The 27,749-nt window shown below is 44.5% G+C and overlaps 1 protein-coding gene across 12 annotated transcripts in view; it reads left to right on the forward strand.

Annotated features, from left to right (window-relative positions):
* NAV2 (neuron navigator 2) overlaps positions 1-27,749 on the forward strand; it is a 306,190-nt gene that overhangs the window by 114,873 nt on the left and 163,568 nt on the right. For 7 of the 12 annotated variants that reach the window (XM_004941317.5, XM_004941319.5, XM_004941320.5 and 4 more), the window contains exon 1: positions 5,171-6,027. The exons of 4 other annotated variants lie outside the window; for them this stretch is intronic. In XM_004941317.5, the coding sequence (XP_004941374.1) occupies positions 5,770-6,027 (258 nt within the window). In that variant the 5' untranslated portion in view covers positions 5,171-5,769. Of the gene's footprint in view, positions 1-5,170; positions 6,028-19,726; positions 19,913-27,749 lie in introns of those variants that run through there. One more of the 12 variants, XM_046942190.1, reaches the window with a different exon arrangement.

Below are 27,749 nucleotides of genomic sequence, written 5' to 3' on the forward strand. Positions count from 1 at the left end.
CAAGAGGTGCATTATTAAAAATCATATGATAGGACGTGTAAGGTAAATGCAGTGCTATCAGATCTCTGTACTGTAGCTTTTAACAATGCAAGTTCAGTTTAAAAAATATTGAGTAAAATTCAGGTGACAGGAAACTTTAGGATAGAATAGCATCCTGTCACTTAAAAAAAGCTAAACTAAGTATTGAGATACAACATTAAGCATTATCTATTTTATTTGTTATGAAACCAAAATAATAGGACAACATTCATTGATTTGTGTTGTGATATTTGGGTGACTGATGTTATAAAAGCTTGAAAAATCACTAGAAAATGAGTAGGAGTGTCAATTATTAGTTTGCTGATGGGGGAACAAAGAACACATCAGAACATTTGAGAAGAGGAACTTGGGTTTAGCATGCATGAGGGTACTTTGCAGTAGGGCCATTAGTATACCCCTAATTTTTACCTTCTGAGAATGTGCTTTTATTTTGTCTAAATATTAAATCAGGACAAATCTTTCTTTAAAGGAGCCGTGGAGGTTGGCAGCATTCATATCAGTGCATTGTGTTAGGTCTTTTCAGTGCTTCCTTTTATGTCACTATGAACAACCCAGGTTTTTATACACACTCTGCTAATACATACAGGAAAAGATGGTGCTTGTAACATTGCAGTTAATCATTCTGACACTGCATTGCAAGTGACCTCCAGCAGTGAAACGCTCCCGAGTGGCTGCCCCATGGGAATGCTCGTTTTTGGCTTCTGGGGAAGAGTAGCTGCCTGCAGACTGGGAAGGCCTGGGCATTGGATTTGGTTGCAAAGTGTACTTGGCAAAGCCTGAAAGTGTGGGCCAGTACTTGTGTTTCTTTGATCCAGCTGGCAGGTGGTGAGCACTGCAAGCAGATCTTCCGTGGCTCCAGAACTGCACTGCGCCTCATCTGCTGAACAGTGTGTGTGGGCTCAGAAAACCAGAGGGCTATTTTAATGTGAGTTCATTGGCAATGTGTACTGAGGGGAAAGAAGAAAATGTGAATATAGGACAGGGCTGGATCAGCGATTTAAATAAGATGGATAAATACTTAGAATCTGGAAGTCAACTTCTGACGTTGGCTGCAGTGAAACCGTATTGATTTAGAGGTGAGAGTGTGACTCACCATTTTCTTTGAGCAGTGGTTATCTAGTCTTCACAGAATAGCCGAAGACATTGTCTTAGGTTTTCCAAATACACGAAGCCTTGGACAATGTCAAATCAGGCGTAAAATAATATGGGAGTACTAGTACTATTAACCTTGAGGAAACAAAGGAAACGTGATTAAGAATACCAGATGCACTTCCCTGTTGGAAAGATGTGACTTGCAAGGATCCTTTTCAAACAGTGCTGAAATATTAGCACGGAAAGATTTTGTTTATTCTTGTGATGACAGACATTAGGAGATAGTAAATCAAGGTAAGCTGGCAGTCAGTATGACAAAGGTAGTCTAGTGGGATAACAAAGTTTATTCACGCATATATATGTTACACAGTGGTCACTGCTGCAACGTTGAAAACATAGAGCATTGCAGAAAGCATAAGGTGAAATGAGCTCTTGCATTCCACATCCCTTCTGCTTCTGTTTCTGCTGAGTTTAAGTCTGGATGAGCCTTTGCAAAGCCGATCACAGCACCTTTGTCAGGATGTCTGCCTCCAGCCAGCTCAGCCACATTTTTGTTAGATTCTGAGAAACTGACATGGCTACAGATCCAAAAGCAGCTTAAGGAAAATGAGATCCAGGATGCATTTGCTATATCAGTACAAATGTATGTAGCTTTTGAGTAGAGCACTGCCAGAGTTAAATTTATGTAAAATGCTGGTCACACAGTTCAATGATAAATGCATCATGAAACAAAAAAAAGTACCAGTCTGAAATGACGTGGGCAAATTATCACAGTGCAGCTGTGATGCCAGCTCCTACAGCTCATGCTTCAGTTACAAAATGTGAAATGTTCTTGTTCGGAAATAGTACTGAAGTAGTGCAGGCAGCAGGAGCAGGGAAGTGATCGTCCCTCTGCACTTAGCTCTGGTGAGGCCATACCTTGGTGCTGTGCTCAGTGTTGGACCCCTCACTACCAGAAAGACGTGGCGGCCCTGGAGTGTGTCCAGAGAAGGGCAATGGAGCTGTGAGGGGTCTTGAGCACACGTCTTATGGGGAGTGGATGGGGGAACTGGGATAGTTCAGTCTGGAGCAGAGGAGGCTCAGGGGAGACCTCATCGCTTTCTACAACTGCCTGACAGGACGTTGTGGTGAGGTGGGGGTCCTCTTCTCCCAGGTAACAGTGATAGGATGCAAGGTGATGTTGCGCCAGGGGAGGTTCAGGTTGGATATTGTTGGAAACATTGCTTCTCAGAAAGAGCAGTGATGCAGTGGCACAGCTGCCCAGGAAGGTGGTGGAGTCACCATCCCTGGGGGTGTTCCAGAGCCGTGGAGATGTGGCACTGAGGGATGTGGTCAGTGGGCATGGTAGAGTGGGCTGGGGTTGGACTTGGGGATCTTAGTAGTCTTCTCCAACCTTAATGACTCTATGAATGTTTTACAGGAGATACTCATTTAAAATGTTCCATTTTGTGTCACCGTGTGGAAGTTTCTGCCTGCATTGCAGTGTCGCTAGTGAAACTTAATATGTGTCTTCAGAAACGTGTAATGGGTGTTTCTTGTGCAGATGGAACTTACCTTGTCATTTTAAAGCATGGCACTGTTACAAAAATAAGGTGGAATTAAACCCAGTGTGAATTGGAAACATGTCAGGGAATTACTAATGGGGGTTTAGATGAGAATTAGTGTAATACAGACAAGTAATACAGAAAAGGGCTGGGAACAGAACCAAGGTTTCCTCCTTTTCTCTTTGCTCTATATAAAGAACTCACACGTACAGGTTATAATTGCTGCGTGGTGAGAGGATGCCAAATTATATAATGCCTCTACCAACATTCCTGTTCTCTAACCTCTGGAGTTCCTCTTTTGGGAATAAACAAACAAACAAAAAAAAACCAACCCCACAGCTTGATGACATTTACACCTTTACAGTTCTTTCATGAAATGGTGACATACATCTGCAGACCAGCTTAGGCTTTTATATATCCGATCAGTGACAACGGGTGGATTTGAATGTGCAAAATGCCTGCAGCACCAAAAATAGGCCCATATTTATTCCTGTCAGAACTTCACTTAAGTTAATGGAGTTGTGCCAAGGCTGGATATGCCCACAGTCTATAGGACAGCTGGCCTTCCGGCAGGCCTTGTTCAACAAAATGCTTCTGTAAGAGCAATTAAGTCTTCTGATAGCCACAGTACATGGTGACACTTTGGGAATATCCGTGTGGACTGAAAATGATTAAGGTGAAGATTTCAGGTACATCTATACCGCTCAAAAGACAAAGGAAGCACTGGTCAAGGTATTTTCAAGGATGGAGTGAGTGTAGTTCCATCAGCAGTTCAGAATCACCAAACCAGTTAACAACATGCTCTAACTGTAATAATAATCTACATATTTTATAGCATTTTTCTCCCTCCACATCCCCCCAGTGAGGGAGTGGGTGGATGCTTGCTGGACCTCGGGCAGATAATGGACACTGTTGTGATTATTCAGGCGAAAGTATTCATCAATTTACAGCTGCGAGGGAATGCTCCCCTAGTTAGTGGCTCATCTGACATTTCCAGCAAGGAAGAGTGAAACTCTCATATTTTGCCTGCTTTTTAATACTGTTTTAATCATTTAAAAGTTGAGATGCAGAAATGGGGGTGATTCCGAACGGGGGAAGGGAAAGCTCGCTGGGCGTTTCAAAGAGAAAGAAGGCAGGCTTCCAGATGTCATTGACTGTCAGGGAAAAGTATTTTCTTCTAAAATTCCTAGCCTTAAAAACAGGTAAAAGAATTATTGGGAGAAAAATAATAAACATTAGTCACTGCCAAAGATGGACCATATTGATCTTTCCAGATTCAGCCAGCATCCTTCTTCGCTGTGGTGGCAGGACTGCAAACCAATGAAGAAAGAAGGCAGTTTGTGGAATATTCAATCCACCCTCATTTGATTCGATGGTTATTTAAGTAGCAGTGAAAGGAATCATTTTCTGTTACTCAAATTAACTCTGTATCTATTGTGGTATGCTGTGATCTAGCCAATTCTGAACAAAACCTGGCAAGTTCTTGTGCATCTGGGAACGGCGGCCTGAACCTAGTCAAGTGTGGAGGTGCCTTAATGTCTAATCAGAATCACAGAATAATGAAGGTTGGAAAAGTCCTCTAAGATCCCCAACTCCGACCCCAGCTCACCCTTCCATGCCCACTGCCCACATCCCTGAGTGCCACATCCCCATGGCTCTGGAACATCTCCAAGGGCGGTGACCCAGCACCCTGTGAGCAGCCTGTGTCAGTGCCTCACGGCTCTTCCTGAGAAGAAATTGTTCCTAATATCCAACCTGGCCCTCCTCTGGTGCAATTTACGGCCGTTGCCACTCGTCCTATCAAATGAGTAAAACATAACATTTCGACTTAAATTTCCAGTCCTCCCCTCTTAACCCTGACTGAGTCATTTGAGATGACATCCCAGGAGGGTTCAGCACGCAGGTTTCTAAATCCTAATCCTGCCGCCTAATCCCGGAGACACCTACAGCCCTGAAACAGCACAGGCTTTGATGTGGGGAAGGCCGGGCTTCAAAAACGTGATGTTGTGCATGGAATGCTTCCAGCACGCCAGGTGTCCGAGCGCTGAGGAGCGCGCCTGGCGAGGAAGGGCGCGGCCCGGGGCCGTGTGTGCACCCCGGTCGCGTCCTGCGTCCGTGCGGCGCTGGGGAGCCCCGCCGTAACGAGGCCGGATTACTCAGAGCCTGTTCCAGTTCCTGTTGACCCCGGCGGCGGGAGCTTTCCTGAGTAAAACCCGAGCCATGAGTCACCCTCAGGTGTTTTTGTTTGAAAGCGATTTTTTTTTATTATTATTTTTTGAAAAAAACCGCCGGCAGCGGCCGGCTGGGGGCCGCCTGTGGGCCGGGCCGTGAGGCGGAGGCCCCTCCCTCGCTCCGGCCGCAGCGAGGGAGCCAATGGGGCGGCCCGACCCGGCTCAGCTCGGCCCGGCCCGACTCGGCTCGGCTCGGCTCGGCTCCCCGCGGGGCGGGCACGGCTCTCGGCGGCGCGCACGGTGCACGGCGACTCCGCGCCTCTCGGGGCGGGCGCTGCGATGGGGAGGCGGCCGCGCTCCCTCCCCGCTCTCTGACAGCTGGGTTTTCTTACGCCGAGGGGATCCGGGGAGGGGGGGGTTGCGTTTTGATCTCGGTCGCCAGCCGTTCCTCCTCCTGCTCCGGCATCGCCGTCCTGCCCGCAGCATTAGGACTTAAGGAGCTTGATTCCTCAAGGCTCGCGTCCGAGGGCATCAGTGCTCAGCACGCTGAGCTACATCTGCTTCTTGGCTAAGGCTGAAGAAAGACGTCTTAAGCTGGCAATCCCGTGCAGGCGGCAGCAGGTCCCCGAGCGGCGCGGGCTGGGCGGTGCGCGGGGATGATGGAGTGAAAGTCGCCGCTTGCAGGAGAGGATTCCGCGGAGGAAAGGAGCGGGCTGACGGCAGAAGCAGGGGAGAGGAGCAGCAGGTGGAAGGCTGGCGCAGAGCCGGGAGGTACCGCAGGCTGTCCGCTTCTTTCGGCCGTCCCCGCAGTAAGCCCCGCTGCTGTCGCCCGGCAGCTTCCCAGCGTGTCCTTCCCTCCCTCCCCACCCGCTGCCTGCAGTGCTGCCGCTGACAGAAAGGCGCCAGGGAAGCAGAAGGAGAAGATGCCAGCCATCCTGGTGGCCTCCAAGATGAAGTCGGGACTGCCCAAACCCGTGCACAGCGCCGCACCCATCCTGCACGTCCCGGCGGCCAGGGCGATCCCGCAGCCCTGCTACCTGAAGTTCGGCAGCAGGGTGGAGGTGACGAAGCCGTCCTATTCCAGCCAGATCCCTCTCAAGTCCCCCAGCGGGCAGGAGAGCGCCGGGGATGGACCGCCGCCGAGGAAGGGCAGCTCGGTGGAAAGCGCGTTTGACACTCAGGTAAGAAAGTGCCCGATGCTGGGGAGGTGTAGGCGAGGGTTTGTTCCTATTGCACGCGTACCGCAGGGTTCGTGGGGTGCAGTGACACCCCATGCTGGATGTTCTGCATTTCCCAATGCTTCACCTTTGCCTGTGGGATGGCTCCGGTGCTGTGTTAGTGCAGCAGGATTGTGCTGGGATGTGCCTAGCCTATGGGACTCGGGGCAGGTTGAGGTGTTGCTAGTGGGGTGTCTTCTTTGTGTGCCTTTGGTGGTGGCTGCTGGTTGCTGTGAGCATGTGCCAGAGCCACTGCTGCGAGCGGTCAGTGCTCGGAATGGAAGGGAGGCAGTGCTGAGTGCATAGTGCGTGCCATTCACACTGTGACTGGGTGAAGCGGCTTCCAGAGGAAGGGCTGTGCAAGTGGGATTGCCTGCTTTACCGCTGTACGTGCATGACATCATGGATGCAGCACGTTACCAACATGCAGTTTTCAGAAAACCTGTGCACATGGCAATGCAACCTATTGTCTTTAGACACATGCTGCTTCCTGCACAGGGAGAGAAGCATATGCTCTTCAGCCCGTTCCGTTATCAGCACAGCAACGCTTCCAGCATGTCTCAGGCTGCCCGGCTGCAGAGTGTGTGCTCACATGCCATGGCGTGAGCGGAGAGCTGTCTCTGCAGCAGGCAGGATCGATCAATGCTGTGCAGATTGCTGTGCAGCAGTGCGATGGATTTTGGAACCAGCCATGTACATTACAAGCTTCCCTGCGGGCGTCTCAGCCCAGGAGGAGGTGATACCGTTATAATGCGATGGGGAAATGATGGTGGATCACAAGAATAGTGAGTCATCCCTGCCATCTGCATTTTGAAGTCTGTGGCCTGGTAACCCCGTTCTCTTAAGGGAAGCGTGACCGCCGATGGGGCGTGTTTGGCCTGCTGCCCTGAATTTTAGGATGTGCTGCACTTTCTCTGCTGGCAGCCAGGGTGAGCAGGGACTGTAACAGCTCCTCGGGGACCAGGAGCACAAAAGCAGACAGACAAGTGCTGGTGTCAGGGTGATGGCAGCGGGCGCTGACCTGGGCATCACATCATGCTCAAAAGAGAGAAGCAAATGCTGTTTTTTCCCTGTGCTTGTGTCTGTCCTTGTAATACTGAAACGTCAGCAAAATCTCATTATGTGCCGCGTTCTCTCTGACACACCTTGGTTTCTGCATAGAAATTTACATTCTGCAAAAGTTATTGTTTTTCTAAAGCGCTTTCTGACCCTATAACGGATCATAATTGGAGAGCTCCTGTTGGACTGGGAGCCGTCCACAGCAGAAAGAATAGCATGGTGGTTTTAACTCTTGCTGTGCAGATGTGGTGCAGAACACATCTTGTGTATCCCAGCGATGAAAGGCTCTTCGTGCTCATTTGTTACATTTGCACGCAAAGAAACATCAGATGATTTTGAGCTTTGAATAACTTAGCTGAAGGAGAAATCCAAGGCTTTGTCATGTTCAGTAACCTGGTAGAAGTCCTAGCAGATGACCAGCACCTTTTCAGGTGTGCATGAGTGAGATTTGCTTTATTATCCATGGTCTTGGATAAACACAGCCCTCTTATATTATTCCTAATGATTCAGCTTTGATTCCGTGCCCGCATGGCATGCAGGTTTTTGCCATCTAGTAATCTGGATCTAAATTAATGGGAGACTTTTCCAGATTGGTTGCACCAAGGGCACTGCTCTTCTCTTTTTCTCCCTTCCCCCATGAGGGAGTGGGAGGAGGCACAGAATGGATGAACAGCCGCCAGATGGCTTATTGGTAGCAGAAGCATTTATATCCTAGGAAATCTTCAGCTGCATTCAGGTGTAGAAGTGATTTCTGGTGACAAGTCTGCTGAGGTTGCATCTTAAAGATTTTACTAGGACTAGGTATCTCAAATGTTTGTGCCTTATCATTTGATTCTTTGGTTACTTCAAGCAAAAATATGGCCCTTGCTATGTCACTGTGAGGAGCCTGACATCTTCTGTGCCCCTCTTGGGGTGGGAAGTGAGATTCTTCCTGTGGCATTTAGCATGTAGGTCCACAGAATGGAATGGCATCTGTCATGTAATCTGGGTCCCCATGTGGGATTTGCAGCCCGCAAGGAATGATAACGTGTTCCTGTGTGGGCGGAGGAAGAATCATAGAATCATAGAACCACCAATGTTGGAAAAGACCCACAGGATCACCCAGTCCAACCATCCGCCCTTCACCAATAGTTCTCACTAAACCATCTCCCTCAACACAACGTCCAAATGTTCCTTGAACACCTCTAGGGTCGGTGACTCCACCACCTCTCTGGGCAGCCCATTCCAGTGCCTGACCACCCTTTCAGAGAACTAGTATTTCCTAACGTCCAGCCTGAATCTTCCCTGGCGCAGCTTGAAGCCATTCTCTCTAGTCCTATCACTGTCACATGAGAGAAGAGGCTGACCCCCAGCTCACTACAACCTCCCTTCAGGTAGTTATAGAGAGCAATAATGTCTCCCCTGAGCCTTCTCTTCTCCAGACTGAACAACCCCAGCTCCTTCAGCCACTCCTCATAAGATCTGTGCTCCAGACCCCTCACCAGCTTTGTTGCCCTTCTCTGAACACGCTCCAGGGCCTCGATGTCTTTCTTGCAGTGAGGGGCCTGAAAGAGAGCAGCAAAGAGATTCTGACCCTCAGGTGAAAGACCTAGGAGAAGAGTAATAATGAGTGAAATCGGTGTGTCTCTTGCTGTCTTCCTTGTGGAGGCTGAGCTGAACTTGGAATATGCTCCCAGGCTTGCTTTTGGAGTTTGAGGCTATTGCTTGTCAAAACCAAGGGTGGTATCACATCACTTTCAGTACAGATGGAAGAGAAGCATTGCTTTGGTACATCTGCTGACTGGTTGGAGAGCTCATTCAAGAGAGTCTGAGTTCTGCTTCTATTTCAATATGAGAGCTTTCAGACTCATAGCCACTGGACCTTCTGTGTATTTTGGGGGTTGCTCGTAACCCTGGTGAAGTTGGTCCTCTTTGCACAGCAGAATTAAAAATTCAGTTGCGTGTACGGAATAAGAACAGATGGCAACCAATCTTATGCGTAGGACACCTGCTTACAGGTGCTAAGAGGAGTGCAACAGTCATATCTTTAACTGTGTGTGTGTAGGAATTTTCCTCTCCCATCAGTGAGTGCACGCTGTGTTGGCCTTACTCCTGCACTTAATGTATTGCTCTGTCCTAGAGAAGAGGCCATGTCTGCTGCACAGGATAGAAGTCACAATGTGAAGATACCAGATCCTGTTCTTACACTATTCTTACGTGTTCCAAGCCACTTGCTTCAAGTCTGTTGTAAATGCTAGACTGAAACCTCAGGTCAGTGAGTCATGTCAGTTTTGTTCCTGTTTTATTGTTACAGCTATACGCACTCCATTCATTTTTCCATTTTAAACTCCCTGTGTTGTGTACAACGGTATCCTCTGTTGTATCGGTGTTTTTTTGAGAACACTGCCAGTAGATTATATCCATGTTTGGAGAGCATTGTTTTGGAAATATTTAACTTTGTTACCAGAGAGACTCCTGTCAAATAGATGGTAAGATAGTGATCTCTCATATACAAAATGGTATTTATTAGTTATTCTAAAAAAGTCGTATGTATTTGGCTACTAAATTTGCATTAATTGAGTATAACAACCTGTTGCTGAGCACTGCATTCTGCAATCCCTTCACCAGCCGTTTGGGTACATGATTGTCCTTAACATTTGGCAGGAAGGAGTGGGAGAGGACTGGGTATTACTCTGCAGATACCAAACTTCCCTTGCTGCAAGTTGGGCATCTACCCTGCCTGTTCCTTTCTTGGTGGACATGGCAGACAGATGCTCACTGGTGCTGTTGTATTCTCCTCGCTTTTCTCTTTCTCTCCTTGAGGTAAATGTAATTCTTTTAGCCATTCCTCTCAGGATTTCTAGAACTCTTACAACTCTTCCTGCTCTCTGCTGGAATCTCTCCAGCTTGCCTTGAGCTTTTGTTAAGAATTCTATTCAGAACTGGGCACGCTATTCTGTCTCATTACAACTGAGTGCAGCAGGTCATCATCTTTTCTGTCCTACACTTGAGTTTTCAGTTGAAGAAGATTTTTAAAAAGATTAGATTTTTTTTTCATTTACTGGCAGCAGATCCATCCTGCTGACTCGTATTCTCATTGTGATTCACTGTAGCGTGATATCATTGCCTGCAATAGAACTACCTTTCTCAGATAGCTCCCGTTTTCTATTTTTACACTAGATTTTCCTTTTAGCAATGTAGTGCTTTTCACACTGCTTTCCCAATTTGTGAAAATCATTTTGAGTTCTGGGTATATCTCACAAAATGTATGCAGTGCCCATCCAGGTTAGAAATGTCCCTGGGTTTTTCTCATTAGCCATTCTGTTGTCCAACTTGATGACAACATGGAATAGTAAATATGAATTAATAGTAATTGCAGATCCCTGCATAAATCGACTCTGTAGTTCTTCCCAGGTATAGGAAGGATACATACATACAGCAAGGATACAGGATAGCACAATGCTGAAAAATTTGAGGGAGTTCTACTGTCTTCTAGGAAGGGTAGAAATCAAGCAAGTCTTAATCTGAACCAAGCTGAAAGTCATAGATTGGTGCATAGACTGAACTCATTTCCACTATGTAAGCTGGCTCAGTGGTGGAGTTGGTTCTCACCAGTATGGCCATGCTAACTGTAAAGGAAATGTTGACAAGTGGAAGATATCTTTTTGCTTTGGTGGAGGAAACCAAATGAGGTCACATTTTGGATGTGTACAAAGGAGAACTTTTTCTGAAGAGCTGGAAAAATCTGAGAAAATTTATAGATTTCCAGCAAAATATATAACTGAAAATAAATTTTAAGTTAGTATTAATTTTAATGAGTTTGCTTATCTAATTATAGTTAGGTCTTTAAGTATATTCCTTTAAAAAATGCTGTCTTGCTTTCTGATGGATTTTTGACATAAGGCTCTTAAGAAGCCACATCTTTCAGTTTGTGATTATAATGGTTTTGATTGTATTTTCATAGATGTGTACTCTTAAATATTAAATTTTGAGGAGCTTGTTCCAAATGAAATATTATCAGAGAAGTAGTGAGCAAGCAACTGATAAGTTATTCTATTGCCATTATTAATAGGAATTTTCTGCGATTTGTCTTTTGATTTTGAAGAACTACCCCATCCAAATACCCTGCATTTGAACAAACAGTGTAAGATTGCTCAATAAACTTGAGGTTATTTCATCATTCTTGTCTGATGCAAAGAGTCACCTGGGTTCTGAGTTCCATTCAGTTTTTAATTGTCACTGGATAATGAGTGAAAATGTTTTTTGCTTTGATTTCTTCAGGAACAGCCTTTGTTCAGCATTTTATCTTCCTTCCCAAGCTTAGTACCTCTACTGTGGACTTCCCTGAGGTGGGATTTCCAAAGCTATTTACTGTTAACCTAATGCTGCTGTTGCATTCAGTCAAGTTTTTATGGTCTGTGGGGAGTGTTTCAGAAACACTCATTTAATATGACCTTTTTTCCCTGCTTTTGATTTTCTTTTTAATGCTGTTTCTCTGATCTCTGCTAATAGGTAGCATCTGAGGGGCTTCCTATCTTCAATATACTTATCTTATGAGCTCTCCCTGGAGGTGGGGATGTGCTTCTTATTTTGTAAATGAATGGAGAAGGCACGGAGTGACATATCCAAGGTCATGAATATGTCGTGCTCTAGAAAATTACCAGCTCGTCCCCTGACTATTAGATTGTCTTTCTCCTTCACTGCAATTTGCTATTCAGTTCAATACACTTATTCGTATGGTGTCCTTAAAACTTTTAGCTTGTTCCCTAAGTTATATTTCTCTGGTGAACATCTCACTTAGTCCCTGTTTCCAAGGTAATTTTTATCACGTGTTGCTCTGATGCTTTATACCCATGTTGGATGGTCAGGTCCAGCTATCCTCTAACGAGTGATGGGTTCCTTCCCTTGCTGTCCTTCTCCCTGCCTTTCTCTGCATCCCTGGCTTGCCCCTTACCTTTCCTCCATGGTTGTCTCTCCCTGGTACATGGTTTGTCTTAAACTTGCAATGCAAAATAAATACTGTTCAGTAAGTTTTGAATACATTGACAGCTGGGCCTTTAATGGAAGGATTTTTCTGTTCTTCCATCTTTTCTACATTTGCTTACAGATTGTTTAAATTATGGGGCTAAATTTTATATTTTTATTCCTGTATAGATCAAGTGATGCTCTGAAAATTTAATCCACTGGGTTCATTTACTTTTCCTTGTAGCAGACTGTAGATTGTCAACCAGATTCACAGTCATTCCCCTGGGAAGTTTACCTGGCTAAAAATACAGTGGTAGAATATTATTTTAAGAAACATTTATTTATGAAGCTTATAAATGGTCAGATTTTGTGTGTATTATTAGACCGTTGGTACATCTTGTAACAGGAAGCTACTGGTTTTCCATTCACCAAGAGCTGGAATTCAGTCAAGTGCTTGGCGTTTATGTGCCTCTAATTTTATCTGTAAATTGTTCTTTCTGAAATAGTTTGTGGAAACATTCTCAGTTTCTTCGGTTTTGCAAATCATGGGCATGGAAATAATTGCTAAAACTTTTAATAAGCAAGATATTTATTAAAGTAAATAATTGAGAAAACAGTCACTTGTTATTTTAGATCAGGCTGAGATCCTATGTTTTGCTGTGATTTCACCTTTTTTTTTCCCCCTTGAAAAGTATTTTTAGGTGTGTTATCCTTGGATTATTTTTTCATTTTACTTTTGAGTTATTTTAGAATTGGAAGCAATGTGTGGGAAAACAATAAATGAAAGGAAAAGAAATCTAACCTCTGGATATCAAATATACACATTTACTAGGACTTCTGCCCCTATGCTTGCTCAGTTTGGGACTGTAATTGCATCGTGTCTTGATCTGCAGTACTGTTGGGCTGAGTGGTCCCAGGCTGGAGCAGAGCTTTCTTGAAGAGCCCTAGAGATGGTTCATGTGTTCCTCCAACACTGAGCTGTACACAGCAGGCTTCCTCATGGATTGCATTTGATGGGCCAAGGTGAACGGCTGAGGGATGTCCATGTGGATGATGAGGCTTCGTTACACTGTTACACTTGTGTAGATGAGTGCGATTATTTAGCAGTTATTTTTCCTTTTTTGAGATATGCCCACTGTTAGAAATCACAGGTAACTGCAGTGCTGGTAAGCTAGGTATTGGCTTTGTGTGACACCTTTAAAGAGTGCAAGGGATATCTTTCCACACCATATCTATTTCAGCCCTTCCTCAGATTCTGGCGTTAATTACAAGGAAGTCATTTTGAATCAGCTGGTACAAGTGGTCTGGCAGATTGGCTTCCTCTGGCAGATAAAGCTATTGGGCATCATGTTGTACTTTCAGGGTGATAGATTCGTGTCATCTTTCAGAGTCAGAAATCTTCCTTAGACAATGCAGCATGGCACAAAACTGTATTTTCCATAAAAGCAGTATCTGGATGCTTGTGTCCATGGTAGAAAGGCCCGCAGCAGACATGGAGAACACGTTCACAGCTTCGATTATCACTGGTGGAGGCAGTAATTAATGGATTAGTCTGTTAAGACAGAATTGATTCAGTTGCCGAGTACTCTTCCTTTCAAAGAGTCTTACAAACATTTAAGTCTTCAAAACTCATTTAAAAAACATCACGTTACACGATCAAATGTGTGTTGGCCATGTGAAGCAATAGCTTAGAAGCGGGTTGCTTTTTTTGCTCAATGGCCACGGGTCAGTCTGCTTTTCAGAATGGACACACTCCTTCCAGACTTGTCTGCAGCTTTATTGGGATGGAGTATTTTGGGAAAGAGTATTTTCAGCATCACTATATCTTACTCCTCTGAGATGCTCTTGGAGCAAGAATCTGGTCACCCAGGGACACGAGTGAGAGGAGCGCTGCCAGGGCCTGTGTATTGCTAAGCCTGGGGCTTCTGGTGAATTTGCTTGAATTTACAAAACAAAACCACTTGCTACTTTTCAAGAGGGAAGAGCTGCGGTTGCCTAGGATCCCGTTTCCAAGTAGTCAGAGACAAACTGACTCCGCAGCAGTGAAAGGTTTGCTTTTGGTAACCTTGAAGAGATAGCCCTTGGGCTTGCCTTGTAGATACGGGACTATGTGGGATATTTGTTTTCGTATGATTAAATTCTTAGACTCCACAATGGTGAAAACTGAATCTGCTTGTTACAAGGAGTGGCAGTATTTGAAAGAGGATCTCCTCGTGAGTGGACATGTCATGATGGAGGCCCCTGCCACAAGCAAAACTAACCCAGGGTTTTCTCTTCGTTTTTCACCGTGATGCCTGTGGTAGCACTGTGACCACGAAGACAATTTGGAGATGTGATGTCTTTCTACTTGTCTGTGGATGAGCTGCAGGAGGTGCCCGTAGCAGAGGGGAGCTCCAGGGGGACCCAGGCCTTTAACAGTCCCCAGGCCTTGGAGGGCCCCTCAGATGAAACTTCAGCTCTTGGCCCCAGCCAGATGGGTGAGGTGAAGGTGCAGTCCTTTTCATTGCCTGCCGAGCCCTGGGATTCAGCTGAGACAGGGCCAGCATGGTGCTTTTATGCCTGTGCTACCTGCACTGTGACAGCAGGCATGAGGGACTGCACTGGGGACCACTCCCACCCCAGTTCCTGCAGGCTGCTGTGTCAGCAGCTGTGAGCTGACAGCATGTCAGGCCCACTCTGTGTTTGTTAGGCAGCATGAAGCACAGAGAGATGTGAAAGCTCAGTGTTTCTCTGACAAGTAATTTAAGTTTAGGTATTTTTGTGGTGATTTTTAGCAGCTTGTATAGATGCATTTTCAACAAATGGAAGCTCTAGGCTAGGATTGTTGTGCCCGTGCACATTTCTGTCATGTAACAGTACCTGTGGCAGAAGGAGTCTCCTTCAAAGCGGCGGCTCATGAATAACTGCAGATTCACTGAGTGCCATTCACCTCCCTCCTCCTTTTTCTTCTGCTAGCAGCTGAAATGGCAGGGCTCCGTTTGGCCAGTCCTTTGCATCATTTATAGCAGTGCTGTTAAATGCTGGACTGAAATGGATGGTAGCTAAGCTAATTTGCATGATTTAAAATGCCAGCTCGGTTTAATGTAGAGCAGCTGGTATATGCTTAACTCCTTCAGGAGAAAACTTAATACCCACAGATCGCATTAACCAGGGCTACACTGTGTTTATTTATTTATTTTGCTGTCTCTTCCTCCTTTGTTTGCTAGGACATTTGTAGGGATCTCTGCAGTGCTGGGGAAGGGCTTTGCTCTTTATTGATATTTCTGTGTCTCACGTTGCTCACAAAGGAAGGGATTGGTCCTGCCATGTGATGGGTACTTGTTGCAGCTTCTGAGCATCCACTTACACTGACCTTAACAGATAGGACTCTGAGATGTGACATGATGAGGGATGGTGAGATTAGTTGGGGGAGGGACAGGTGTAGAGGCCTGGATTACGTGGATTACTGCATACTCAATTTCTTAGGGTTAAATTTCAAGGTTGAAAATGGTTAATTCCTCAATTATGGAATTAGGACATGCCATTGCTCTGGGGCTGAGCAGGCAGCCAGAGTCATCTTGTGACGGAATGAAGAGTTGGAGGATCAAAGAATTCCTCTGCTGCCCTGAAATAATTAGCACAGCCACACTGAGGGGAGGGAAGGAGCGTAATCTTTTAATACCAACCCTCCTCAAAATTGACCTTGTCACAGGCAAATTGTCTTGCAGACAGCAGGTGCATGACTGTGCCATTCTGACAGCGCCAGAAAGGCCAGCACAGTGCTTTGTCATCAGCTAAAATCCTCTCACCTCTGCAACAGCAATGGGCCTTCATGTGCTGAAGGGCTCCGGATGTGTATTTGAGTGAAATGTGAGGCACTGAGCAGTGCAGATGGGCCTTACAAAGTCAAAGCTCCTTCCTTAAAGATGTTACAATGCAACTTTCTCTTCCTCCAGAAGGTTTTGATTGTCTCGAGCTGTGAATTCAGCTGAGGTTTCTCATGGAACAGCGTATTCAGGTTTCTAGTTCTGGAGACCCTTATTAGTTTCACACTCAAGTTGTTAGGCTAGAGAGGAAATGTTTCTGTTTGATTCTTTTGGCATGTATATCCTTCGGCATTGTGTCTCAAGTTCCAATATGTCAATTGGCCTATATGAACCTTGGTGCTAGAAGATAGCCTGTAGTTATTTATTTGGCATCAGTGCTGTATTTATTGTGTGGGCCATGAAAGTCACGTCCATACACCACAAAGGCTGCATCTTCCTGAATGGAAACTGTTTTTGGTTGGGAAACTGACTCCTAGGAAGATAACTGCCTGTAATATTCTTCCATGGATGTAGACAAGGCAGATTGCCTCTTGTGAGGAAATACTTCATTATTTCATCTCATGCTGTCTATGTGTAAGATCATTAGTGTGCCTGCATGTTGTAGAAGATTATGGGCCTGTTTTGTACAGTCAAATTACTCATCTTGTAGTGTGTTTGCACCCTGCATGCATACATGTATATCTTAACCAAACGATCTAAGGGACATATCTGTTCTACTCTGTTGATCTTCTGAATGTTTTTGATGTAGAATAAGCAAATCAGTTTAAACATCTGATGAGAAAAGATCTGTCAGTAATTACTCTTAAAGGCAGAAGCTTATTTAATCAAAGATTATCAGTTCTTTAAATAGATAGGAGCCATTTTGTGAGATGGTCTACAAGGTGCTGTTGTAGCTGGGACAGAGTAGTGTAGTTTAGACTCCAGCAAATCATTTTATTTGCATCTATCAGATCTAAATCTAGGCTTAAGGAATGGAAGAAATTTGATGAGGGAGTAAATCCTTACCATGTCACTTGAATGATCTTAAGTGTTGCCTGTTTTGCCTTTGTAACTAAGGGGTAAGTGTATTTCTTTTAATAATCTTCCATTGATGAATGCAAATTGTTCAGGGATCTAGGCCTGACCTCTTATGCTTTGTATTTCTTACTGTTTTCCAATGCCTACATTTGGAGCCATGCATTTCTGCCAGGGAGAATTTCAGAGCAGGAAAAGCATGGAAGGTGCAGTGGTGGGCCCAGGAGCCTTGGAGACAACACAAAATTCTACCAGATGCCATCCCTGTGGCTACAGACAGGTCACCAGCTGCCACTGCTGGGGTTTGTCACTGGCAGCTTCCTTATCTTGCAGGTGTTCTGTAGAGATAAGTCCATTCTAATTTCAAGCAGCTCAGGTAAAGTGATACCTGGAGCCATGGAATTACCTTTAATAGCTAACTGTGTGATTCTTAAGCCTTCGAGCTTCAGTGTGATCTACTTTTTCCTTATCGTTGATTTTGTTTTTTCCTTGAGTCAAAGCAAGAGATGCTTGATTTGAAATCCTGTCCACCAGCAATTTGTGGATGTTAATAAAAATTATGACGCATCATTGCCTCTTTGTTAGGAAAAGGTTCTCAGCTATGAGGTGTCTTCTGTAAACAACAAAACACTTAATGCTTTAACGCTGAAAATATTTTAAAGAGAAGAGTTGAAGACCTGCACACGGCGTTTCAAATCATCATGAGGAGTTTGTGGGCTGTGGGTTACCATCTGCACTCCATGTCGATGCCATCTGCCCACAAGCAGAAAATCACCAGCGGAGAAAATGCTAGGATATCCTGCCACAAAACCACCAGTTACATGTGAAGACCTGGTGAGATCTGCAGTGAAATCCAAGCCTTTGGTAGTCTGATAGAGGCTGACAGGACAGTGTGAAAAAGACAGACCGTTGGCATTTTGGGGGACTGAGCAAGAAGGATCTCCACATGAGCTGCATCATTAGTATTAGTGGAAGCAAGGGATCTGCAGAGTGTTAATTCGTAGCATGTAACTCTGTAAACTGAGAACTATCTGTGAAGGCTGAAATTATGCTAATTTATGCAGTTCACATTGCTACTGCAGGTTATAAATAGCTCCGTTTCTAGAGAGCTAGTGCTGCTGTACTGCTGCGCGTGGCAGGTTGACTTTGTGTTTAGCTTTGCAAATTTTAGCAGCTTGAACACAGAGTGAAACCCGCCTTCTCTGGTCTTTTATGTGAAGGTCCAGCCAGTTCGACTGCACTGCATCCCTTCCATTCAAGGGGCTGAAAGAAAAACAGTCTCATGGCTTAGAAATGGCACGGAGATATTAGTGGGTGCTGTGAATAGCCTGTGCCTGAAGGCCAGAAGAATAGTTAAGATTAAAGTGTGTTTGGGGTTTCTTCATAGCCAGTTTTCTTTTGCAGGGCTTAATACCTGTCACTCAGAGGCCTGGTGCTTGGGAGTCCCTCTGGGAGGCATTTGGCTTGCCTCCTGCCTCTGTACTCATCATTTTCAGGGTGCTCACGATGCAGGAAGCAAAAAGAGGGGAGAAAAAAAGTCCCATGTTAAAACCAAGTTGTCATATGTGAGTTGAATTTCGAGTGAGTGGGTGAAATAACAAGCATATCACAACTGGAGCCAGTGGGTAATTTTATGTTCTTATTTTAAATTCTGAAGGAGCTAGAATATATTTAGTAGTTAAAATCATAATGTAACTTGATGGACAAACTTGCAGGCAATGCTGCAGCTGGTTTGAAAGACCAAAGGGTCGTGGGACAAAAAGTCATAACATGTAACATGCATTTGGACAGCTGTTCTTCTGACAAACTGATTGCAGTGCACTTTGCCTACCAGGAGATAATCTTACCAAAGGTTTTACATCTGCATAGAGAAATCCTGAGCCCAGTTTCAGAAGTCTGTATTGATGGATGGTAGCCACAAAAACAAATCTCCTGCTTTTCTTCCACCACCTTCTCTTGTCTTCAGTCATACTTCTTTTCCCATTCTCAGGATATGACTTTTGATAACGTGTTAATGCTTCAAGCTCTACTCCCATTAGCAAACATGCTTTCACACTTCACAGCTGGCTCCTTCCCTTTCCCTCCCAGTCAGCTTGCTCAGCTTTTCATGACTAAGCTGCGTTAGCCTCACGGCTGTTTCTAATCAACTTCAGAAGCCACACGTGTGAACTGTGCCTGCCTGCCTTTTCCCAGTGCAACCCAGCAGTAGGGAAAGTCAGTGTGGAGAGTGTACTCGTGCTGAAAGCACAGAGACGTTTGAGGTAGGTGGCCTGGAAGGAGACTAAGGTCTTATTTCTCTTCTAGACTGTTTCACTGCATGGAGCTGGTAGGTTTTTATTATTTATAATGTACATCTAAACTGGTTAATATGTTGCAGGTGAAACAACACACACAGGAGAGGAGCATGTACTTCAGATACTAAGTTTAAAATCATCAGTTCTTCGTAGTTTCTTAAAACCCTTTCACCAATTCAGGTGAGAAATGACCATTAGCTCCTAGCAGAAGTCACTGTCCTGTGCCATCTCTCCAGTAGCTGCTGCAGACATGGACTGCTTTGCTGAGCTGCTGTTGCCACCTGGTGGTGACGAGCAAAACAGAGCGAGACACGATCAGTTTAGGTGCTCTCCATCAGCTGAGTGGTATTACGTGGTTGCCCAGCATCAATTAGAAATATTGTAGATACACACAGATAATTCTCTCAATTAGGAAGAAGCTCCACTGTATTTCATGGCCTGCGTGCATTTGGAGTAGACAGTGCCATAAAAATAAAATGGTAGGTAAAAAAAGAGCCTGCCTACTGAATGTGGATAACTTATGGATTTCTCCTAACTGATGTGCAGCATCTGATTTGTGAGTCTAATGGCACAACGTGACGGAGGTCCACCAGGAGGTACCGTGGTGCCATCCCTGCCTGGTCCCAGAGAGAAGCGTCTTGTCTGATGGTGAACGGAAGCAGAGCTAATGAATAACTCTGAACTGCTTCAGAACAGCCCAGCTGCTGCATTACCAGGGCAAATTTGATTTCTGTAAGTCATTAGCGTCTTATCTTAGTGAAATTAGTAGATCATTATCAAATGATGACGTTTTGCACTTAACGTAAGTGACTTAATTGTCCTTTCATTGTATAGTTGTATTGCAATCCCTTTACAAGGGGGAATACAGATAAACTGTAGTGACAAAGGAAAAAGAGCTCCCTGCTCAACCAGTCTTGTTTGTGACGAAGCCACGCTCTGTACCTTAATCTGCAGATTTTGTGTCTCTGCAAAACATGGGCGTCTGCTGGAATATCTCAGAGCTTCATAATGTTTTTCAGCTAATTACTGCCATGGGTTATTTGCTATGAATCTTTCAGGCAGCACTTAAGAGCTAAGGTCGTTTTTGTGCATGGAAATTGGGTCTGACATACAGGAGGGGTCTGACATAAATGGTTCCTTCGCTTTGTTTTAGCAGCCCTGTGCTATGCTGCAGAACCTGTATTTCAGAGAAAAACATCAATCCTCTGAAGCCCCGGGCATTTCCTTGGGATTTTGGCCAGGGAATTGGAAGCTTCATTGGATCTTTTGGAGTGAAAGAGAATCACTGAAAGACAAACAGCTTTGGACAGCTGTTCTGTCACTGTATCACCTTTGAGTTCCCAAAGAAGCATCCCAGGATCAACGCAAGTGTAACACCCGTGGGGCCCCTCTGCACCCAGCTGAACGTGCTCCTGCTGTGACTGACCCACCAGCAGGGCAGCACACCTGGTACAGGGTCTCGAATACAGTAGATAGGCTCCTCATGCAGGGATGCAGAGTCCTTATGGTAATTTTGACTTTTCTCCTCCCATCAGCAAAGTCCTTTCCAATGGCTTTTAGCAATGTAGTTAAAAAGGCAGAGAGCTGATTTTACAGGATCTGAAATATGTCTGAATGCATCACTTCAGCTGTAAATTCACTTCCCTCGCAAAAGTCAAATGCAGGTTTCACTCTGTTCTTCCATCTTTCTGTTAGATCCTCTGCTGCAGGAGGCTGTTCTGCCTAGAAAGTGTCATTATTCTGTTAACTTGCCATCCTGTATTGTTATGAAGGCTAATTTGATTTTTAGGCTGATTAGCAGTAATCACAGTTATGCCTAGAAGCAGTTAAGCCAGCAGGAAGCAGAACAGTCTTTTTGTCCACATCAGTTTTTAACAGTTTCATTTATTAGTATTTCATGGAATGGAAGCCAAACCTCATGTGTAATTGCTTTTTTTTTTCCTTTTTTTTTTCTTTTTCCCATTTTGGACATGCTTGATCCCCTCAGTACCTGCAGAACGAGCTGTTTTATGGCAGTACAACACTCATGGGAAAGCATAACGCATTTCCAAACCATGAGAGTAGAACATAAATTTTGGAGGGCATCCTAAAGCCAATGTCAGTTTTTTCCTAGCTCTGTTCCCTCCCCCTCTCCCTTCCAGTCCTGGACTTCTAGGAATCAGAACTCGAGGTGCTCAAAACCTCCTTAGTGTTCTGGTGGTGCTTTGGATCTCAGAATGTGGGGAAGTGGAAAGCTGCTTCTTAGGGTCTAAGCACTTGGAGAGTAAACCAAGGAACATTAATAATATTTATCTTCAGAGGAAAATTAATGATGGGTCGCTCTCAGGTTGGTTTATTTTCACTAGTCACTTCAGTGAGGTGCTCTGATAGCTCCAGTGGTGAGCCTTTCTGCCTCTCTTTTGGCTGGAATCTGTACAAGAGTGTTGCAGAGAAGAGGAGTGTGTCTGAGCACTTGATGGAGGTAAATTCTAGCAGCAACACTGAGTAAATGAAGAGTGGCATCACTAAAATCAATTGACACCCACTGTCTTAGCAGTATATTATTCAGGCCCCTGATATCAGTGTTCACGTCAGGCAGACAGATTGAATCCATTATTTTCATTTAGGTAGTTCTGTTGAGACCCCTGAAAGTTCAAGGGCATGATGTCATCAGGGAACAAAAAATTGGAGCACAAAGGTAATGTTGAGAACCCTTCAAAAAGTTCAGTGAAAAGTTCCATGTTGCCTTTGATTTCAGAGCTACAGCTTTTTATGTTGTCAGAGCAGCAAAGAAGCCTCTGAAAAAGTAACCCATCTCCTGTTGAAAATATAAAGTAATGAGATTTTTGTCTTCTAGGGAACAAATCTCATTCCATGATTGGTGTTCTGCTGACTGGATTCATCGTGTAGAATTTTGTCTTTGCTATTCAGTGTTTAAAAGATCATGGCAGTCCAAAGAGGCTTCATGCAGACCTTAGAATCTCCTCTCACAACAAATACCACTGCAACATACAAGGCTTAGCAAGCAATGAGTAGAATGTTTTATTATTGATCTAATTTTTAAAATAACGTTCAAAAACAACACAGTGGTTGCAAGCAGCACGTTTCAGGATATTCAAAGCATAGCTGGACTCTGTTTTAAAATCTGTTAAATAGCTTAAAAGTAGTACTACGATCTCCTCTTCCCGGCACGGCCTGACATCAGGGAAAGAATGTTTAGTAAAAATAAAACAATCTTGTCAAATGTTTAATTTTACATAATGAAAGAGGTCTGATTCTTTTCTGCCTTGCAGCTTATGAAGTTGCTAGTTACACAGGTTGGATATGAATTCCAAGTGCTGTTACAGGGTCAAACATAGAGGAAACAAAATCACACCCAATATATTTTAATTGGATTTTTCTTATTAGATGATCTTTGTAATGTACATTCTGAATAGACCCGTAACAGTTTTAGTATTGAGGCATATAGCTAATTAGACACAAAAGTAATGAGAAATAGTGCAATTAGGGGGAAAAAATATAGCCTTGTATTCTAGTGTTACTTTATAGCTGGAAACCTATTAACTTTTTATTAGGTGAACCCTACACAAAATGCTGATGTTATATTCATGAAGAGGCATCTTAAATCAGTATTTATAAGTAAGTTATCCTAGAAAATGCTAATTATTTATTCAAATCAGACTAGGCTGCAAATCATAGTCTGGATGCAGTCAATGAGGGAAGTAGATTAAAGCAATTAGTTAGCACTTTGTTTGCTGCTGTCATGTAAATATAGACAAACTTCTTTTTAGAGTGATATGAGGAAGGCTTAAAAACAGTCACAGAAGTCCTTTTGACATTCATGGTCTCAGGATGTGCTCTGTTCCATGGTGCAACATTGAGCTCAGCTGGTTGCTTGTGATGGGGGCATGCTTTAGGTTCTTTCTATTTATTCTCTTTATCTTTTTTTCAGATACAGAAAGATAACAGTGCCAGTAAGCCACAGGAGTGATTCTTAATCATACTACATGGGAAAATAAGATTATATTTTAAACCTATATTCCTAGCTGTTTGCTAGTTTACTAATTAACTATGCAGAACTAGCACAGACAATGTACAGAGTAGTTTTTGCTCTAGGAGGCTTATCTTTTAAAATGGTTGGAATTCTGAATGGTAAAGAGCTGCATTTTGTGATTAAATAAATTCAGTAAGAAAAGCTAAAGATGAAGTGTTGTAAATAATGCAGAAACAGCACAAGGTATGGCACAGTCCTGCCCAAGCCACTCAAGAGAAACTAAAAGAACCGATCACCAATAGAAAATGTGGCTCTTGGTTCCCATTTTCTCTGCAACTTAAGGAATACCAAAGTACTTGCTGCAAGGCAAACATTTTGAAGATTCTTTATCTTAATTTTGCACGTGGAGTTGTATGACAGATACAAGGTATTTTGTAAGTTGTACGCACCACCTCCTCAAGCTCTCACTTCTGCTGTGGTATCATTGTGCTGTGTGCCTTTCATTTTTCTTCCGTGCTGCCGGTAGCACTCATCGTTACTGAACATGCATATCCAGAATGTATTTCTGCTTCTCAGTGATTTATAGATGGTGGTGATCATAGCTTTTACCTGCATGAAATTCTGTGAGCTTTCGTGTTTTAGGTGATACTGGGTTAATCATTTTTGCTGCCAGCAAGTGCTGGAATACTTTGTAGAAGGGGGACATATAATAGCATTTGGGCCGGGGAAGATCTGCTCCTGTCTGATGATGTGAGCATCATCCCACTTAGGGGCAAGCTGATCAGATCCCCTCTCAGTGAAGGTTACCTGTTTCTTTACAGTTTCCACTTCTGGAGTGAATAAATGGCAACCCAGATTTTACAGGAATTATTTAAACATGAATAATTTGATGTGTGTAGCTGTGGAACTGTTTCACCTCACTTTGAAGCTTTCAGTTGCTGCACATATTGTATGCAGATTTCAACAGCATTTTTATCTTGAGTGTCAGAGATTATCTAAGGAGACTTAGAATCATAGAATCATAGGACCACTCAGGTTGGAAAAGACCTTAAAGATCATCGAGTCCAACCATGACCTAACCATACTACCCTAACTCTAACAACCCTTTACTAAGTCGTGCCCCTGAGCACCACATCCAAACAGTTCTTAAACATATCCAGGGATGGTGACTCAACCACCTCCCTGGGGAGCCTATCCCAGTGCTTAACCACCCTTTCTGTAAAGAAGTGTTTCCTGATATCCAACCTAAACCTACCCTGATGCAACTTGAGGCCATTTCCCCTCATCCTGTCACCAGTGCGCAGAGACCAACCCCACTCTCACTGTACGCACCTTTCAGATATTGGAAGAGAGCAATAAGGTCTCCCTTCAGCCTTCTTTTCCCCAGACTAAACAGTTCCAGTTCCTTCCGTCTCTCCTCATAGGGTATATACTCCAAGACCTTCACAAGCCTTGTTGCCCTTCTTTGGACCTGCCCAGCACCTCATTGTCCTTTCTGTACTGAGGTGCCCAAAACTGGACACAGTACTCAAGGTGAGGCCTCACCAGTGCCGAGTACAGGGGCAGGATGACTTCCCTAGTCCTGCTCACCACACCAATCCTGATCCAAGCCAGGATGCCACTGGCCTTCTTGGCCACCTGGTCACACTGCTGGCTCGTATTCAGCTGACTGTCCATTAGTACACCAAGATCCCTTTCCATCAGGCAGCTTTCCAGCCACTCCTCCCCAAGCCTGTAGGGTTGCCTGGGGTGGTTGTGACCAAAATGCAGGACCCAACACTTGGCCCTATTGAAACTCATACAGTTTGCCTTGGCCCATCAATCCAGTCTATCCAGGTCCATCTGCAGTGCCCTTCTCCCCTCAGGCAGATCAACACTCCCTCCCAACTTGGTGTCGTCTGCAAACATACTGAGGGTTTACTCAATCCCTTCATCAAGATTGTTAATAAAGATGTTAAATAGAAGTGGTTCCAGTACCAAGCCCTGAGGGACACCACTCGTGACTGGCCACCAACTGGATTTAAATCCATTGATCACAACTCTTTGGGCCTGGCCATCCAGCCAGTGTTTCACCCAGCGGAGTGTACGCCCATCCAAACTGTGGGCAGCCATCTTCTCCATGAGAATGTTGTCAGAGACAGTGTCAAAGGCCTTACTGAAGTCCAAGTAGACCACATCGACAGCCTTACCCTCATCCACTAAGCGGATCACCTTGTCATAGAATGAAATCAAGTTTGTCAGACAGGATCTACCATTCATAAACCCATGCTGACTGGGCCTGATCCCCTGGTTGACCTTTAATTGGTCCGTGATGGCTCCTGAGATTATCCATTCCATAACCTTCCTGGGCACCGAGGTGAGACCGATAGGTCTGTAGCTACCGGGATCATCTTTCCGGCCCTTTTTGAAGATGGGCATCACATTTGCCAGTCTCCAGTCTGCCGAGACATCCCCAGTTAGCCATGACTGCTGAAGAATGGTGGAGAATGGCTTGGCAACCACATTAGCCAACTCCCTCAGCACTCTAGGGTGCAATCCATCCAGCCCCATGGACTTGTGAGCATCCAGCTTTCAGAGCAGGTCCAAAACCATCTCATCATGGATCATGCAGGGCTTATTCTGTTCCCCATCCTTATCTACCAGCACAGGGGGCTGTGTTCCCAAGGAGTAACAAATCTTACTATTAGAGACTGAGGCAAAGAAGGCATTAAGTACCTCAGCCTTATCCTGATCTGTGGTCACCAAGTTGCCCTCTACATCCAACAAGGGATGGAGATTCTCCCCTAGCCCTCCTCTTGCTGTTGATGTATTTATAAAAATATTTATTGTTGTCCTTTACCTTAGTGGCCAAGTTCAGTTCTAGCTGGACTTTGGCTTTTCTAATTTTCTCCCTGCACAGCTTCACTATGTACCTGTAATCATCATAAGTAGCTTGCCCACTCTTCCAGAGACCATAAACTTTCCTTTTGTTCTTGAGATCCAGCCAAAGGTCTCTGTTCAGCCAGTCTGGCCTCCTTGCCCGTTGGCTCGTCTTCCATGACTTGGGGGTGGTCAGCTCCTGCACCTTTAAAATAACTTCCTTAAAGTATTCCCAGCCTTCCTGGGCTCTCTCGTTCTCCAAAACTACCTCCCAAGGGACCTTCTCAACGATGGTCCTAAAGAGAACACAACTTGTGCTTCTGAACCCTTTACTTGTTGCCCCTTTCCATCTTTCATAAATACTGTTTCTTTAATGATTTTTAATTCTGTATCTATTATTTCAAGCTGCTGCACAAAATGTGTAAGGTTTTTATTCATGTATAATTAACCCAGCCTTTCATAACCATGTTTCTGGCTTCTGGAGATGGCCGTGGAGTTTCCAGAGGAGAAGGAGAGCATCCTGGCCTCTGGACTATCCTCTTGGCCACTAGAATAGGGCTGTGTGGATGGAGGTATGTTGTGTTTGGCTCATGGAATGGCATGGAAATGAGGAGATTTATGTGTCTTCTGTGCATTATATCACCTCTAGAACAATAATGTTTTTTGGAGTAGCTGGATGTCAATGCCATTCTTCAGAATCTTGTTTCATTGCTTGTTTAAACTTCATCAGATCTCTAGGACTTGGTCCTTCCTCTGAGCTTTTATGTGCTGGGAAACAGTGCAAGGCATATCAGGGTCACACAGAGTGATGAAGCAGTGGAGCAGGGATCATGATTTGGGATTACATTCAGAAAGTCGTAATCCAAAGAGAGCTACTGTGACAGAGTAGAATCCCAAGAAGGCTTTCTTGGCAAAGCTGCCCCTATGTTACCATCTTCAGATCATTGAAAGACCAATTTTAAGGATTTTGTTTTTCACTTGCTATGATTCTCTAGTAGTGATGTGTTAGGGCAGAAGCTAGGAAGGAAGTGACTCTTTTTCATATCTTGTATTTCTTTTTTTTTTCTTTTTTCTTTTTTACTGTAGTGAGAAAGCAAATAATGTCCTTGGTTAACAGGAATAACCTGCAGGGGATGAAGAGTGAGCAGCCTTGAGAATTTCTTAACATTTGTAAGACAGCATTAATGTATTTGGTGACGAAACATTTAGGTTTTTTTCAGTTGTATCCTGCCTGAAAACTACAAGTAGACAAGTGCTGTTACAAACTGCGTCTTCCCTTACGCTCTTGGGCAGAGAAGCGAAGAGAGGGATGTAGAGAGACTGGGGTCTGGGAGAGTTCCCTGTGGTCCCTGGCTCCTTGGTGGCTCATGTGATACTGCCAGAGGAGCTGGCTGCTCTCCATCACTAGGCAGCCTGCTTGATCATGGCAGTGTGGCTTAACAGGATCCGGCATGCCGTTACTTCTGTTCTTCAGCAGCTTTTTCCACTACGTGGTGTGCTAGGTCAACAAATTAATGCTTAAAAAAAGCAAGAAGAAAGCATCAAGTACTTCGTGGTCTACTGAGGAGCTCTGGGGTACAGTCAGACTAGAACTTGTGATGGAGCACAGGAAGCTTTGCATTGCTGTGATGTTTCTTTCCATTCCTGAAGGCTGCTGGGTGCTCCATGTAGCTGCTGGCACAAGCGAGGTGATAGCAGAGATTAGAGCAGCGTTTAATTTGTGCTGATACATGCATG

Source organism: Gallus gallus, chromosome 5 (assembly GCF_016699485.2).
Source record: "Gallus gallus isolate bGalGal1 chromosome 5, bGalGal1.mat.broiler.GRCg7b, whole genome shotgun sequence".
NCBI classification, from domain to species: domain Eukaryota; kingdom Metazoa; phylum Chordata; class Aves; order Galliformes; family Phasianidae; genus Gallus; species Gallus gallus.